The following is an 18208-nucleotide window of genomic DNA, read 5'->3' as shown; positions in this document are numbered from 1 at the left end:
CTGTGATTTATCATAAAGCTATTTCCACAGGAATCTCTAACTGGGTTTCCAACAATTAATTTGCTTTGAAAAAAACAAGAAAAAAAAAAGCTGTGATTCTGTTATATTTAATGTTAATAATTTAAGGGTGATACAAAGTTCTTTCTTTCTTTCTTTCTGCCCTTTTTTTTTTTTTTTTTTTGGCATATAAATTTGCAACTTCTTGTCCTTTTTCCATCATTCCTTTTGACTATAGGTTTGGTTTGTAGGAAATCCTCTGCATTCAAAACCCTACGAAAAAGTTTGGTATAAACATAATGAAAAGCCTAAAACATGCCCCTCACTTGGTGACTGGTCTAAATGCCCAACTCTATATTTCTCTGGAACTTGAAACCTATCACCGCCTACCCTCTTTTTACCTTTGGAATCATATTTGGAAAACAAGCACTTGTGATGTGGACACATTTTCACTTCAACATATATATATATATAATATTTATCTACTAGCATCCCGATTACATATAATTAGTAATATATCTCATTAATTACGTATAATCAAAATTGGTATTGAGGGTTTTATTAATAGGATCATTATAATGACCTTATTAACCTGATCATAAAATGTGGTCAGATGTATATATATATATGTATATACGTATGTGTAATTGAATCATAACATGAAATGGCAATTCTAGCCCTCCAGATTAGTATACTGTAATAAGGTAATAACAAAGACTAAAACTGTCTTTTCTCAAGGCAAGTAGGAATCCAGATCATTACGCTTAAAATTTCAGGCAGTTTCCTTATAATGCGAAATGAAGGATTAAAAAAAGTTATCCAATTCATTTTCTAATAGAAATTTTCTAATCCATTTATCACCAAACAAGTTAATGGATAGCCCTTAAAAGACAATAATTTTCGATGATGAGAAATAAATCATAAACAAACAGACTAAATGGTATATACCAACCCATCAATGATTTATGCAATTTAGCTATCAGTTTCTTTTATATATATATATATATATATATATATGCTATGAAATGTCATCTTATACTGTCCTATTGCACCTTATAATAGCCCCCCAAAAAAGGAAAACAAACAATCATACAGAATATTATAGACTTTAATTGGTTTGGATTTAGACCTACATCCAAATGCAAGTAATATCATATGCATTAGATTAAGAATATTGTAATGTGGTTTAGAAATAAAACGACAAACAAAAAACTTTCATTTAAGGTTTTAACTAGACTTAAAGTAGAATTATTTGGAATCTAATTTCTAATTCTGCAAATTGCCAAAACCAAACGAAAAAAAAAAGAAAAAAAGTAGAATTATTTATAAATTGTTATGACTAAAATGAAAAATTAAACATCATAATAGATTTCATAAATAAAGTTAAAAGCATAGATTTAAAAGTAACAAGATGGATGTTAATTATGACTCATTCCCCATTGGACTCATGAAGAAAAACATAAACAAGGCTGTGATTATTTCAAGGATCGAATTGCTTAATCTAACTTTAAATGAGTATCTTAAAAAAGAACTAAGTTGCTACATATACGCTGTACATTATCCAACACACAAAAATATTAAATATGTCCATAGTGCAAGTCCACCTTTGTACTTTTAGAACAAGAGGTACGTATTTGAAAGTGGTATAGATGCCTAAAAAAGCAATATAATTCAAGGGTATGAATGAAATTTTGGACACAAACAAAGGCTATTTGGGTAAATGAAAGCAAAGTGAACTGTTTATAACTACCTTACTTCCCCTGCTCAAAACAGAGTACTGCTTGTTGAAACTCTTCTAGATTAGAGAGTCTCTCTGTTGAAGAAGAGTTTGAAAACTTTATAGAGATGAAAAGAAACAGGAATTTCTCCCTTCTGCTTTTTGTAGTCTTTTTGGGAATATTGTTCATCACATTTTCCGTAATTTCAGTGGAGGCAAGAAAGTACAGAGTCAAAAAGAGCAAGCCACACAAGCACCAGAATGATAGGAATGGCAATGGAAATCGGAATAGTCCTGGACCTGCACCGGCTCCACTTCCTCATTATCCGACCCGGTCCACCATTTTCGATGTCATGTCTTTCGGGGCTAAAGGCGATGGAGTTTCCGACGATTCCAAGGTAATAATAGTACAATGGCAAGGGACTTTTGCATGCAAATGTTTTGGTTTAGTATTTTTGTAGAGCTCTAATTGTTTTGAGAAAATGTCAAAACCAGGCAATTATAGCAGCATGGAAAGCTGCCTGCAAAGTTTCTGGTGCTACTATAGAAATACCATCAAATTTTCAGTTCTTTCTTAAGCCAATAACCCTTCAAGGACCATGCATGCCAAACCTTGTTCTTCAGGTTTCTAGCTTTCTCTTATTTATTTATTTATTTTTAATTGATTTGTTATTCATATAATTGGAGCTGAGTTTTCAGTATACTGACTCTGAAACAGATAGATGGTACTCTATTAGCTCCACCAAACGTAGGCTCTTGGCCAAAATCAAGTTTATTTCAATGGATCAACTTCAAATGGGTCCAAAACTTCACCATTAAAGGAACTGGTATTGTTGATGGCCAAGGCTACAGTTGGTGGAAATACTCCTCTCAGCAAATTTACAAAGTTCAGGTAATTAGTCCCATGACATTATATAAACTTATTTTCTTCTACGGCTTTAAATTTTCTCTTCTTTCTGACCTGTGAAAATGCATTTATTTTTTGCAGAAGAACTCCAAGCACATCCCTGACATGAAACCCACTGTAAAGCTCCATTGGACTTTCATAAACTTTCTGATTTATAGAAACTAATGTGAATGATATTAAATTCTGTACATTTTCTTTTTCAGGCTTTGAGATTCTACTCAAGCTATGATGTTACAGTTCGAGATATTAAAATCACAAATAGCCCTCAGTGCCATCTGAAATTTGACAGTTCCAGAGGGATTAAAGTTGACAACATTACCATATCTTCCCCAGAGAGCAGTCCAAACACAGATGGCATTCATTTGCAGAATACCCAAGATGTTGAAATTCACAACTCCAATTTTGGATGTGGTGAGATTATTAAAGCTGTATGTTAAACTAAAAGAAAATAGTGAGGGCATTAAATTGCTGCAAACTATTTGTTTATTTTTTTCAATGGCTTTGCCTGAAAATAGTCAGGGCCTATATTGGTGCATTACGCACTTATATAGTTTACAGCAAAGTATAGCAGTTCAAGAAAAAATATTTTTTTAAAAAGAGACAAAAAGGAAAAAATAGTTGGCTCGAAGTCTCTCAAAACGGTAAACTGTCACCAAACTAACTTTTGAAACGGGCACGAACAAAAAGTAGGAATACAAACTAACTTTTTTCACTGGTGACTCTGTGGGCCTGGCATTAAGTATTAATTAGACCAAGAACTAGATGCGAATATTTATTAGCCACATATGTTAGTACTAGATGCGAATATTTATTGGCCACAAATTATATTATTCTTATATATTTAGTATTAATTTTCGGTATTTGGGCTTTTCTCTTTTATCAGGAGATGACTGTGTTTCCATACAAACTGGTTGCTCAAATGTTCATATCCATCATATTAATTGTGGCCCAGGACATGGTATCAGGTATATATATACATATATATATATATATATATACACCTAATCAATATTATCTTATAATATAAAATACTAAGAATGATTTACCAAATCTAATATGTCATTTGGTAATGTTTGTCTTTTGGGTTTTATATTTTCAATTTTCAGTTTTTCTTAAAGGTTTTAGTTAATTGGACTTCACATTTTGCTACGAGCTTGAAGCAAAAGAAAAACATAAACATTAAATTGAAACCATTTCAAACTGTTTATAAAATAAGGTTCATTTTGATAAAGTTTGTTTTCTTTTTTCTTTTTTTGTCATTATAAGTAGCTATTATAGTTGTCATTTATTATTCATGTACGCTTAATTTTCCCTCCCCAAAAAAAAAAATAAATAAATAAAAAAGTTATCAAACGAATCCTTAATTTTTAGCGTTTCTTTTGCTTTGTTTTGAAAACTTTCCAAGAGACTTAATCCTGGTTTGAACTTGTTTGGTACAGCATAGGAGGCCTAGGAAAAGACAAAACTGTTGCATGTGTTTCCAATATCATAGTAGAGGACATCTCAATTCAAAACTCTCTAACAGGAGTAAGGATCAAGACCTGGCAGGTAACAAAATTATGAATACTATTGAATATGATCAGACCAAGTAACTTCAATTTAGTATTTATTATTTTTTTTTTTTTAACGTCATACCATAATTGTTTTAATTACTTCATTTTTTATAGGGGGGCATTGGATCTGTGAAGAATGTGTCATTTCTCAATGTCCAAGTTTCAGATGTGAAGATTCCAATTATGATAGACCAGTTCTATTGTGACAAGAAGTTTTGCAAGAACCAAACAGGGGCCGTGGGAATAAGAGGTGTGAAATATGATAGAATAATTGGGACTTATTCAGTGCAGCCAATTCACCTTGTCTGTAGCAATGAAATTCCATGCACAGATGTTGATCTTATTGATATTCAGCTCAAACCCTCACCTGGGTATCGAGGATTTCATCAAGCTTTGTGTTGGAATACTTATGGGAAGTCACAGGCCCCTTTACTTCCTTCAAGCATTGACTATTGCTTGGGAAAAAATGGTGATCCAGTAAAGAGAATAGAAAAGTCACATGAACATGTTTGTTAAGTTGTCTAGATTATGATTCAAGGTTGTAGTGGCTTCGTTATATTTCCTCCTTCTAGGAGCTTCCCTTCTGCAATTTTTTTTTTTCCACTGTGGGAAGGTGATGATGTGTAAATTTTTGTTTTATTCTTATGGGCTTTTCAGTTAGTGTTTCGAATAAAAAAATGTTTATTGTTGTTCTGATTTGTGAATTTAGAAGTTTGTTAGTTGCAAGTTGTAATTAAGAACAAAAAGAAAAAGTTTAAACTGTACTAGGTTTAGTGGACTGTACTAGTCTGTAGAGCGGCTTAATAGGGATGTGGAAAGCAGAGTCTTCAATTCATTCCCTAATTAAAAAAGTTAGAAAAGAAAGAAATTAGAAAGCAAAAAGCTTCCCAAAGTTACAGCACAAGCTTGAGCTATTTTAGTCAAAGAATGAACCATGACACTGACTTTGAGGTAGGGGACTGAATGATGCCCATATTGTGAGATTGTGCACTTTTAACAAGAATCATTAGTTTTTTAATTTGTGAAAAGGTTTTATAGACTCTGTTCCATCTTTAACCGTATATTTGAATTTTAAAATTCACGGATTAGAGTCCATTATTTAACAAAAAGAAAAGAGAAGATCAATCAAATTTCTAAACATATATATATTAACAAGGATTGATTACATTTTTCATACCTTCGACATCATAAACATATATACTAACACGATCAATTATATTTTTCATACTTTCAAATTTTAGAGTTTTGTATTTTAGATTCTTAATTTTTTTAATTTAACAATTTAGATATTTTTTTAGTTTATTACAATTTTAACTTTGTTTACTTTTGATTTATAGAGTTTAAAAACCATTTTAAATGATTGATATTAAATTGTATCAAATTTTAAAATAAAAAATATTAAAAATATAAAATTTTAAAATTAATTTTAAAAATTTAAATTCTTAATATCTTCTAATTTGAAATTTGATATAATTTAATATTATAATCATTTTAACATTTTATTTTTTATTTTTTTAACAAACGGTAGATATTAAAATGTAAAATATTAAAAATAGTTTTAATATTTTATAGTTTGAAAATTAATATAACAAATATTAGTTAAATTCTGTAGTTAAAAGTCAAATAAAATTCAAATTATAACAAATTAAAAAAATCAAAGCTTGAATTGTTAAATCAAAAAATTAAGAATATTAAATTATAAAATCATGAAAAGTTGAAAATATCCAAGTATAGTTATCACTATTAACAATGTAAACAACTTCCTAGGATATTATATATAAAATAATTTTCTTGCCCAGATTCTTTGTTTATTTAAATGAGGATAAATACTTAGCCATTGGATGCATCTATAATTGTCATCTGTATTTAACAATCGTCACTTGTACGAATCGATGATTTTATTGGATGTAGCCTTTTAAACAACAATTTTATGTAAAGAAACAAGGTACTTTGACCATTTTATGACTTGTACTTATATTGAACATTTATGAAAGTTGTGTGTCAAAAATATTATCTTTATATATGAATTTTAATATATTTCAGGAGTACATGAACTTCGACAATCAAATTGAAAGTATCTTGGATCAGAAAATAGTAATAAAAACCATACTAAAGCGAATGTCTCTCAAAAGTCAAAAGTAATACCTGCAAACTGAATGCGAGCATTCATCCCGCACCAACCATATGGTTCACTCAATTGTTAAAAGCATTATTCCCTTCATTCATGACAGAGCATGCTGTAAAAAACTCTAGCTAATGGCTATTAGCAAGTATTAATCATTCACGAGCAAACCATTTTTTTAAATATATACATATACAATTTTGTTATGGTGGTCTTGGCATGCGTGCCCATAATACTAATTACATATAATCTATATGAAAATTTTAATATTTTTCCGGGGAGAGACACTGTCTATATTTGTATACATGTAAATTCACTATATACCAAAATTATTTGTACATATAAATATACAGAATACAGTTTGGAGACAGACCCAATTGGAATGGGTGCAACCCCCATCTTTTTGAGTTAGGTGGAAGTGTCAAAAGGTGCTTGTGATGGTGGTGGTGGCTGTGACGGTGGTTAAGGTACAGGGGTAGTGTTGGGATATGCTGGGTGCGTGCACCGACCACCGCATCCTAATCCTTTTTAAGGGTCTAGATGCGCACGCCTACTCCTGAAAATTAAAAAACAAATAAAACCCAATTCATAAAAAAGCTTAATGAGTTGTGAAATTGAGTTAGTGTCTCTCTCTGCAAACCTTTTTGATTTCTCTCTTTCTGTCTCAGAAAGCTTATTTCTGTAACACCTTTTATACAAGTGTTCGTAATGTAGAGCCATTTCAATAATTATGTACATTAGAGAAAAAAGTGAAAAATTTCTGTTTCTACGTATATTACTTACTTTAGATTAGATACTGAGCTAGGCCCGATTCAACAACCATTCTCAACTCCAAAATAACATGGCCCGTGCCAGAACTAAACCCGAAAACCAACATGGATGAGCTTTTTTTCTTTTTTTTTTTTTAAACAAGAAAAAAACCTTGAATTGGATTTTTGTTTTTGTTATTTATTAATATGGTTGATATTCTAAATTCCTTGTAGTTTTTTTGGTTCAATTGTGGAGGTTTCTGATAAAGCAGCAAAATATTCCTCAATGGGCTGTCTGGGAGCTGGAACACGAGGGTTTATCTATGATTATGGATTTGATTAGCACGAGGCATGTTGCATGTGCAAAGCCATGTGTCAACTTTACTTGCATTCTCGTTAATTTTAGAGAAGCTTAGGATTTTTTTTTCTTTTTTTTTTTTTTTTTTCATTGTTATCATTTTGTTTTTGTTTCTGAAATTTGTATCTACTGTGTTTTCTGTGCCAAAAATGGGTTTTACTTTGTTGAACAACCAGCGAGAAATCAAAAAGCCCATCCACCGTCCAAAATTACAACCATCTTCTATGTTTGGTATTGCTATTAGTATAATCTTGTATTGGAATCATTAGCCCATCAAAGAAATTTCACTTGATAAATTATATTTTTGGCCACATTTACTCGAAAGCTTTCATGTTTTTTGAAAATTATCGGTATGCATAGGAGCAATGTAAATGCCTCAAGTAATAAAAAAACATGAAAGCTTTCAAGTAAGCGTGGCCAAAAATATAAAATTTTAAGTGAAATTGCTTTGATGGCTAATTTTTCTCTTACTTCTCAGGACAAAGAAGACCTTTCAGTTCAGCCCAATTAACTAGAGGCTTACTGGCCTAATGTGTGGTTGTTGAGATGATTATTCTTGGAAAGCAATATAATGAGCAATATTGTTCAACATTTCATATCTTTATAAATACACATTAATTCTACTAGCTTAGAAACTAAATGCCACACATATATGGATGCTTTTACTTACAGGAGAGGTGGGGAGAGGTTTGATTTGACAACTTGCAATCTTCAACACCATTATGAATAGTTTCATAAAGTTAAAGAAGGTCTGAATTCAAAAGCTATATATAAACATACATTGATTCAAAAGCTATATATAAACATATATTGCTTGCATAATGAGAAAGTGGGGTTTGTAGAAAGTTTAGCCCGTTCATGAACTAGTTAAAAACAAACTTAAGGTAAGGCCTCATCGGGCCTGGTTACGGAATCCACCTTCCTGCCTCTTTCACTTCTGCTGTTCTCAGAAAATTTCATGCTTGCCTCATGAAAACCTTTCTCTCTTTCCTTTGCAGTCCATTCAGACATGTAATACTCCTCTTCTGTGGTTTTCTTTTCAGATGATGGACCACAAATCATCCCACCCCATTGCGGGAAGTATATAAGAGCTATTGGGAGGCTACAGAATATGATCATAATACCCATCAGAGTTATACCTCTTTCTTTTGAGTATCTGGATCCTTTGAAGAAGATTAGTTGGGTCAGAACTGCTCCTACATTTCCTCCACCGCCTGTCATACCAGATATCACCCCCAGTGACCTGAAAAATGGAAAAATATATTGATGAAACAGGTAAAAATTAAATACTTTGGGTAATATATATATTTCATGAAGTATGAATATGTTTGACCAACTCTTGTGTGTATGTATGGTTACGTGATTCCTAATAAGCAAATGCTAAAAAACATTGTAAGTTTTTTAGAAATTATATAGACTTTGGGCTTCATCCTTCAGATGACATCCATGTAACAAATTAAAAGTTAAATGACTAGAATTTTTAGCTTTTCATCCGGACTTAGAGAAACCAAAATTGTTAATCAAATGAACATTAACTCAACTCATGATTTGGTTGCATATACTGTTAATCATCTCTTTGGACATTAATATCGTTGACCTCTTCAAATTGGAATAGTTTTAGGTTGCTTGTTTTTGTACTTTGTCTATTCCATACATGTCGCTTTCTAATTGTAAAAGTTTAAGAGTATGGGGTTCTTTTTGAGTAACAAATCATCTTAGCTACTGAATGCCTTATTGGAAAGTACAATAATCCTAAATAACAGACTACATAATATTGCTTTGCCCTTTTTTTTTTTTCTTTTTTTTTTTTTTTTTTTTTGGGACACAGTTCTTTAAGAATTGGTTGTGTGTTCGAAGATGCACTTGTAATTTTGCAAGATAGAAGACTTTTAACAAATTTTGTCCCGGAAAAAAGAACTAGAAAACAGAACAGCAATGATTTATCAAAAACTTAGCCAAGCAAAAAGTAATTGTAGGGTATGTACCTTCGAGAGACAAAAGGAACCACCCCAAAAGTAAGTCCACAGGCAGCTTGGACAAACATAGAGAATAAAATCATCACCACAATCGATGCACTTAACGATCCCACCAGTCCAAGAATCACACAGAGCACACCTCCTATAGTTTGCACAAGCCACAAAGCCCACAATCGTCCCCTCATCCCGAACCTCTTAGCGACTAGATCCGAGAGAATGCCTCCACCAGGTCTTGAAACCACATTTGCTAACCCAAAACTCGCCGCTATCATTCCAGCAGTATGAAGGTTCAAATTGAATCTGTCATAGAAGTACTCCGCTATTATGTTGTCAATTGTCAGCTCTACCCCAAAGCAGTATCCATAAGTCAGTGCTAGAATCCACCCTCTGTAGTTTGTGACACCATGGTAAAATACATTTGAGAATTTGTCTTTCGGTTTGTCTCCAGATTTCTTCAGGCCATAGAAGTTCCCATCCGGCATATCCTGGCCGAAGATCAATATGGTAAATGCTGATAACATTTGAAAAAGGGCAGGTATGAAAAACGCAATCCTCCAAGCTGTAAATTTGACAGCTCCAACGTCACGGATGACGGAAAATACAACCGGCATGATCAGCTGCGTTGCGCCACCGCCTAGATTGCCCCATCCACCCGCAACACCATTGGCAGTGCCGACTACAGGAGCAGAAAACATAGAGCTCATCCAGAACTGGGTCGACACGAAAGTGGCCAGTGAGAAGCCTGTGAAAAACCTCACGAGGAGGAAACTGACGGGAGAAGAAGCCATTGCAGTGAAGTAAACTGCAGGAGCAGTGAGGAGGATGAGTGAAGCAGAGGCCAGACGTGGTCCAAACAGGTCGCAGGCAGTCCCCATGGCAACTCGGGCAAAGACTGCACCTGACACCGATGCAATCCCTGCATTGCCAATATCTGTTGCTGTGAGATTAAGGTTATCACGTATGATTGGAATGAGGGGAGGTGCGGCAAAAGTGGAGACGAAGCATGAAAAGAATGAAACCCAAGACAGATGGAATGCACGCATATGGGGTTTGGCCACCGAGAATAATCTGAATTCAGTGGCCTTGTGTTCCGAGTCCACCGGAAGAGCAAACTTTTGACTCTCAGTTTCTTTGGTAGTGCTTTCCACTTCCATATTGGATGGTTGAAGATGAAGAATTTAGATATCAGATTTGGAGAAGCACTAAATACGGTTTACCCCGTAGTAGTATTCAGGGTCTCTCTAGACTAATGCCTCCAGTTCATACCTTCCCCACTCTTTTATGGCAGAAAAAACAAAGATGGGTTGTCGAAGATGTTTTTGGCTGAACTTATATAATGCCAAAAAGTTGTCTAAATTAAAACTCTTTTTTTTTTTTTTTTAACCCTTTTTTTTGCGTGGAATTTTCTTCTAGACTAGGATATAGTATAAAATTATTGGGAAGGTTTATGAAGCAATACAGGATGATCTAAGATGCAAATAAAAGTTAAATAAAAAAAAAAGAGTTATTTTGTTTCGTATTTTTGACTGTGACTTGGAGAACTGTAATCGCCATAGGTTGCCCTTTGCATATTAAAAAAGGCATGTTTTTGAGCTTCTGATTTTCATATCTCTGTACATCCGCCGAGTCTTTGCCCTTTCACTGCGGCTACTGGGCTTAGAGGAGTGGAATTTAAGGACGTGGAAGGTTAAAGTTTTTGGCGGCAAGTGATTTTTACAAGCGAAAGTTTCAACGTTTGGTGGCATGAATGAATGGCCAACAAGTTGTGCAAAATAGCATTGACTTTCGAGTTGGAGGTGTCGTCCAGTGTGCTCAAACTGGGGGTATTTTTTTCCCCATTGCTTGGACTTGGTAAAAGATTCTTGATTCTTCAGCAAAGTTTCTTAGAGTTAAATTACCATTATGTCCTTCCTAATCATCTCAGCTATCAATAATCATTTGGTATTTTTGAACCATAGCTGGCTTAACTCAGAGACTTTCATATATTGTTGAGGAATTATATGTAAAATGTTATGTATATATAGGTTTAGCAACAAAAAAAAAAAATAATAAAAAAATATTATTATGTATATATAGAAAACAAAATCTATATACAAATGTCATGTATCACTGCTTTTCAAAATTATCTATAGCCGAACAGCGTAAGCAATATTTTCCTAATGACTTTGGGTTGGATTGGAATTGTAGAATATACGTACAAATTAATAATAGCTTTTTTCTGATAAGGACCTAAGAGCCGGGTAAAGATAGAAGAATAATTGGCACAGACAATTTTGACCAAACTCAAAAAGGTCGGTTCATTAATTCATTTAGTGGAATTGGTAAGAGAGAGGCATTTTGGTAAATTCAGTACACGTTCCCCAAAATTGTTGGCGAATGAATCGGTGGGCGAATATTCAGTGAGGACTATGGAATCACTTCGATGATTCTGAGGGTCCGAAAATGATTCCGATGCTCCCACGTATTTGTATTTTATTCCCAAATTGTGCCACGTCGATACTTTCATCGGGAAAGTCAACCCACGTGCCTTTCATAACTTCCACTGATATTTTTCATGTTTTCCACGTAGGGGTAGTAGTGTACTGTATAGTTGGAGAGAAAGTTATTTGCCGTTGAGTTGGGTGGGATGAAATATTGGGTTTGCTGTCAATTTCACCTTCAAAATAAAATATCACTCCATTCATTTATTTATTTATTTATTTATTTTGTGTTTTACACCAAAATATTAAAAAAAAAGGTCTTCATTTGACATTTTCCAATCTTTTTTTATAAAAAAAAAAAAGCATGGTTTAGACATTCGAGGTAGTTGAATAATTGGAATAAAGTATAATAGTTTATTGAATCTCTTTGTTTCCAAACACAATTTTCCATGGTAAATGAAATCGTAATTCAATGTTCAAAACATGTCATTGTCTCCTTCCAGAAAACAATATATATATATATATATATATTAGTGGTTTTTTTTTTTTTTAATCATATCAAGTCTATTTAGTTTTAAAAGATAAATTCAATCCAATTAAACAAATTTTTAAAAAAAAAAATGCATGATAACGACTATACTGTATATGTTATTATATTGATGAGTTTGTGGTTGATAAGAATAATGGATGCAATGAGAATTTAGATGTGATTCACTTGGAGAAGCAGGAGAATTTTAGCGATGGTGAAAGTTTCCATTGATCCTTACCCATATGAATTTTTAATATTCAATCAAAACATGGAGGATATAAAAATGATAAGAACATAACCATGTTATATCTATCCACATAGTTGCATAATTTATCTTCGGTTTTTGTTATTTGTTTGACTTTAATCTTAATTTGTTTAAAGAGCAAAGAGGATATTTTGGTTATTTCAGCTCACCATTATTGGCCTTTGTATTAAACAAGGAATATATATATGTAGATGAATATTCAGTTACCATATAATACTCATTTCGATGTTACCTAATTATATTATATTTTAATTCTAAATTAAAAATAAAGATATTCTTTGCCAGTTATATAAAATACTAATTCCCAAATTGCAAATTGATTTCTCTTTGAGTGTTTGTGAGCCTTTGTTTTCATCTTCCTCTGTATTTTATTGTGCCATGTGGATAAGTTCAGCGAAGTCAGGTTGGCATTGCAAGTAACCACAGATCTCTCTATGCTCTTGAACAAAAAAACAAAAAACAAATTACACCTTGTTTGATTTATGTCCACAAATTATTTCCCAACTAAAAGAAAACGAAAAAAAATTATTAAAATTGAAACAGTTTTTTGGTACACTACAAACAAGGTCTTTTTCAGGTATTATGATGATTAGCTATATATTGGAGAATTGGACGGAGGTCTTTAGCTCTTTGCTCCTTTCAAATGTAGCAAACTGGACCCACACAAGCACAAGTGACTGAATGGGGAAAACCAGTTCTTGTGGGATGGTCTGGTGGCAATAATCATTATTTTTTCGGAGAATGATTTAAATTCAAGTCTTTCATATTCAATAATAAATAAATAAAACATTTAAAAAGGCAAAACAAATATTTTCTTACCACTTTACCAGAAAAATCAAATTAATATTTCATTTAAATATTTTATAATTTTTATTTGATAGGTCAGGTGATACAATATTTTGGTATTTTTTTCGGTGGAATTAATTGGCACTTTCTAAATATTAGCAAAACGCACAACTCCTACTTTCCAAAAGTTAAAGAGGCAAAATAATTAATAAAAAATGCACGGTGTTGTTTCTTGACAAAGATCTACCTTTTCACACACCCAGAAGAAAATAGAAAAGAAAAAAAAAATCTTAAATAGCTTTCAAGAATCACTTTGATTCCTTATGAAAGCAATCAAATGTTAAACAATAGGTTGAAGATTTGGCTGTCTCAATTATTATATGAAGATTTGTTCAAAAAATATAATTATATAAGAAAAACAAATGGGATTGTGTTGGAAATTTACCTGGGAAAAGTTTGAACTTACTGATTTACCACAAGTCCGATATGGATCAAAAGTCATTTCTCTCATCACTGGCCGGTTAGGTGTGTTTAATTAATTAATTAATTATTATATTTTTTTTACGTTTCCAAATCTGCCCCTAATTTCTACCGCTAACTATGCGTTCATGCTGGAAAGTTGTAGAGACCCACTACATCAGACTTTAAAAGGGTTTATTACTGGCCTAGTTTTATGGAGGATGAAAAATATGAAGAATAGGGTTATCACCATTGGTGGTGGGGAAGCAAATTAAATGACACAACATGAGTTGAATCGGTCCCATTACTGCAGTGGAAGTTGACTATAACAAGCAAACGCCAAAAGTCTCAATCTTTAATACTCATTTACAAAAGCATTGATTTCTGTATATATCTACAAGAAAAAGTACGGGATTCTAAAATAGTGTAGATATTTTTCTATATGAGACATGAGAGCATCCGAGAAGCATTAGGACTATTTGGTAGCCTCATTATCCAAATTCAATGAATAACAACAAGAATTTGTTATCCATACGATATATATTTGTAACTTGTAACGTATTTTCTAAGTAATTTGTGTAAGCAAAGTGTACTTTTTTTTTTTTTTTGTTCTCTAGCTAATATTGGAGTGAGGTATTTAATCATGGAATATTGTTTTAGTAAAATTAGGTTTTACCTTCTTTTTTTTTTTTTTTTTTTGGGGGGGGGGTGGTTGTGTTTAAAAAACATAGTTCATTGAAGTAAAACGAAGAGAGCCTTTAGAAAGGAAGTTACAATCCTAAGAGCATCTCCAATGATTTTCTCCATTGAAGCTTATGTGTTAAGAGATTTGGAAGGTGTTGAAACTTAGTGATATAATATCTATTAATGAACAATATCTATTTAAATTTTTTTTTCCAATGGATCCTATTTAAAATTTAAAATGGATTGAGTTGGTATATGGAGAGAGAAAAAAGTTATGAATTGATGAGGAGAGAGAGGAACTTCTACAAATAGAGCGTTTGTTAGATAGCTTCTTTTTTTTTTCTTTTTTCTTTTTTTTTTTGTCACTCACCTTAATAAATCTTTTGCACATCATCATTCATTGGAAAAGATTTTTTTTTTTTAAACTGATTGTTTATCTATCTAATATGGTAAAAGATTTTTTACAATGACAGAACTAATGAACATTCTGCTGGAGATGCTCTAACCTGCATCTAAATATCTCAGAAGCCAAAACATCCAATAAATCCCTTGGAAGGAAATCAAAACAGGAGCTATTTAAATCAAAACACAACTTTGCATGGAGGGCTTGCTTGGCTACACAGCCAGTCCAACTACTAGACTCCCTAGAATTCTAAAACAAAATCCAATTATTAAACACAAAATGTAATCATGTCTGGTATCCCACTCTGATGGATCTTCAAAGCGCGTAATACTCTCAACCACCTTGACTGAACCTAATGACCATTCAATCTTATCCCACTTCCATTCTGCTGCCTCACACATTGCCCACAAGATTTTGAGCTCAGCTTCCATCAGAGAATTACAACAGATACGTTTTGAGGCTAGAAAAAGTAGATTTCCTCTATAGTCTCTGATGACGAAAGCAAGACCAGCTTGACCATTTTGAAAGCGGCATCTATGTTAATCTTCCACTAACCTTCAGGGAGCGGCTTCCAAAATTCTAGACTCCTTAGAATTCCAAAGCAAAATTCGATTGTTTTCAAAAAAACACAGAACGTAGGAAGAGAAGATCATATTTGGTATCCCATTCTGATGGGTCTTTACAGCTTGTGATACTCTCAACCACCTTGACTGAATCTGTTGACCATTCAATCTTATCCCACTTCCATTCCGTTGCCTCACACGCCACCCACATCAAGGTTTTGAGCTCAACTTCCATCGGAGAACTACAACAGATATGTTTTAAGGCTCGAAAAAGCATATTTCCTCTATAGTCTTTGACGACGAAAGCAAGACCAGCTTGACCATTGGAGCAAGCGGTATCTGTGTTGATCTTCCACCAACCTTTAGGGGGCGGCTTCCAAAATTTCTTAGCTTTCAGAATGAAGACTTTAGTGTCAGGACCCGTCTAGAATTCCTTCCCCGGAACCCTAGACAAGCCCTGATCCCAAGGAAATACCACCGAACCTTCCAACGGAAAATCCGGCAGCATCTCCCCTAAGGGTAGGACTAACTAAAAATTACCTGCACTAAAAACACACTTCTATAATCACCCCTTATTCCTCCCACAAAACTACAAGTTATTCCACAAATTACAACACTTCACAACAATAACAGCAGCCCAATGCATAAATAAAACATAAGAGTGTCCAAATAGTATACAGAGCTTTATGAAGTGCTAGTCAACAGAAATACAACAAAGATGAAAGAAATAATACACTGAATGAATGAGTACAAAGGTACTTCTCGAAACACGATAGCAGCGGAAAATTGGTTCGCTCCTGAAGAACGTCTACCACCTCTTGCACCTAAGGGAACGGAACTTAAAAACGTGAGAAGCTATCATCTCAATGAGTGACCCTAACTACTGAACACTTTTAATGATAATAATAATGATAATATAACAAATAAGGGAATTGAATAAATACCAACAATTAGTAAATAAATAATAACAGTTAGAAATAATAATTTCCCTCAAAACTCTCACCAATCACCCCGTTGGAAATGTTCCCCCTTTTAAAACAATTTCACAAAACCCGATATACGTACTTCCCGAAAACCAAGGGATTAAACCATTTGATAAACAATAAATAAATAATACATACCCCAATATATAATTAAAACGTAATAAATTATAATAAAATAATTTTTGAACACCTTTGGGGTTTGAAACTTTATTTGAAAATTACACTTGACGCACCACACCATATACCAGTGATGCCCTCCGATACCCAGCGTCCCAAGCACCGACTGGCGGGGAGGTTAAAGAGATAAACTTGCAAACGGCACTTCGGCGTCCCGACGGTACCGCCGCTGAAACCATCATCCCGGCCAAGGAGGGGGGCGGCTGTGGCCAATAACAAACTTGCCTGCCCACGGTCCAATGGCAACTACGGGAGAAATAATACTTGCGCGCTAAACCACATAATACTTGCGCGCTACCACGTGTCCATACACCAGAACACCAATACTGTATGAGTGCGTCTAAAAATAATTATTATTAAACCAACCGTACCGCTTTCCAAAATTACCATGGGAAATATATTAAATTTTCACACTTACCATCCCACATATCTTTACTTAACAAATCGGTACGAACATCGATAACAAATGAACCACAATTTTTTCGAAGTACGAGGTCCAACAATAAAAATACCGCGGACATAATTTATAAAATTTAAACAAATATTTCATAAAATATTTAACCCAATTATGCCCGAAAATAATACTTAAAACCACGTACGATTATTACCGAAATATACTTTGCTCATGCATAATAAATAAATTAAAACACAATAAAACCATAACCAAATTGTACCACATGAGCATAATTTAAATACCAATTAAACATAATTAATTGCCCAAAATATTTTTTGAAGGTGGGTCACTCACCTTAAGCGCGTAAATCAGCTAAGATCCTCCGCAGGATCAACTCCACTACTCGTACGCGCACCTAAAACATCCACAGTATACCAACCAATATATTAATATTTTATTCGGATAATTCCCAAATGGGTACCCAGGGAGTGAACACAACCGACATCTGAAAGTTACGAGTTATATACCGAATCGAAGCTCGAGTGATGAGGATCACAAAATCGGACCCGAGGTGGTCGGAATCTCGCCGGAAAGCTTTCGGATTTTGACTCCGCAATTCTCCCAAACCATCGCGAATTGGCAGAAACGGTTGCCGGATTCAGGTTCAGGAGGTCGAACACAGTGGACAAGGGCTGGCGGTGAGACTGGGTACTCGTCGGAACAGTAACTTCCGGCGAGCCGTCGCGGTCACCAGCAACCGTCGCCGGCGGCGGCACGTGCGGTGGCCGTTGGCTGAGATTTTTTGCAGATTTGTAGATCGAGGGGAGAGGAATTCAACGGGACCGACGGTGAGGCAAACGGAGGCCGGACGGCGGAGAAATCGGGGTTTGAAGAATTTCGGCCCCTCGCCGGAAAAAGCTCCGATCCCGATCCATCGGAGGTCCGGTGGCCGTGAAATTTGGTGGGTAGGCCGGACTTGAGGAGGTGGTGAGGGATGGCTGGCGCGTGTGGCCTGAAAATGGCCGGAAAGGGGTCAATCGGCGGTGGCCGGCGGTGGAGGGAAAAATCGCCGCAGATCTTCGCCGCCTCGATCCGGGCGCGTCCGGCGGCCAATGGCCGTGAAACTTTGGGGTTTTGCCGGAAATGGGGAGAGGATTCTGTCTGGC

The 18208-nt window shown here is 34.3% G+C and overlaps 2 protein-coding genes across 2 annotated transcripts; one reads left to right on the top strand and one right to left on the bottom strand.

Annotated features, from left to right (window-relative positions):
* The first annotated feature begins 1795 nt into the window (after window positions 1–1795).
* On the top strand, window positions 1796–4818 carry LOC107428574 (polygalacturonase At1g48100). The gene is made up of 8 exons (XM_060813707.1): window positions 1796–2112; window positions 2210–2338; window positions 2433–2584; window positions 2687–2738; window positions 2825–3032; window positions 3505–3586; window positions 4061–4169; window positions 4289–4818. The coding sequence occupies exons 1-8, from the start codon at window positions 1843–1845 to the stop codon at window positions 4688–4690; spliced, it is 1404 nt and encodes a 467-aa protein (XP_060669690.1). The 5' UTR covers window positions 1796–1842; the 3' UTR covers window positions 4691–4818.
* Window positions 4819–8113: 3295 nt separating this feature from the next.
* LOC107428580 (high affinity nitrate transporter 2.5) lies at window positions 8114–10990 on the bottom strand. The gene is made up of 2 exons (XM_016039140.4): window positions 9389–10990; window positions 8114–8646 (listed from the first exon to the last, which is right to left on the bottom strand). The coding sequence occupies exons 1-2, from the start codon at window positions 10531–10533 to the stop codon at window positions 8283–8285; spliced, it is 1509 nt and encodes a 502-aa protein (XP_015894626.1). The 5' UTR covers window positions 10534–10990; the 3' UTR covers window positions 8114–8282.
* Between the last annotated feature and the right edge of the window lie 7218 nt (window positions 10991–18208).

This window comes from Ziziphus jujuba, chromosome 12 (genome assembly GCF_031755915.1).
Source record: "Ziziphus jujuba cultivar Dongzao chromosome 12, ASM3175591v1".
Classification (NCBI taxonomy): Eukaryota; Viridiplantae; Streptophyta; class Magnoliopsida; order Rosales; family Rhamnaceae; genus Ziziphus; species Ziziphus jujuba.
The sequence above is the reverse complement of the archived record's forward strand: the minus strand, read 5'-3'. Positions and strand labels throughout refer to the sequence as shown.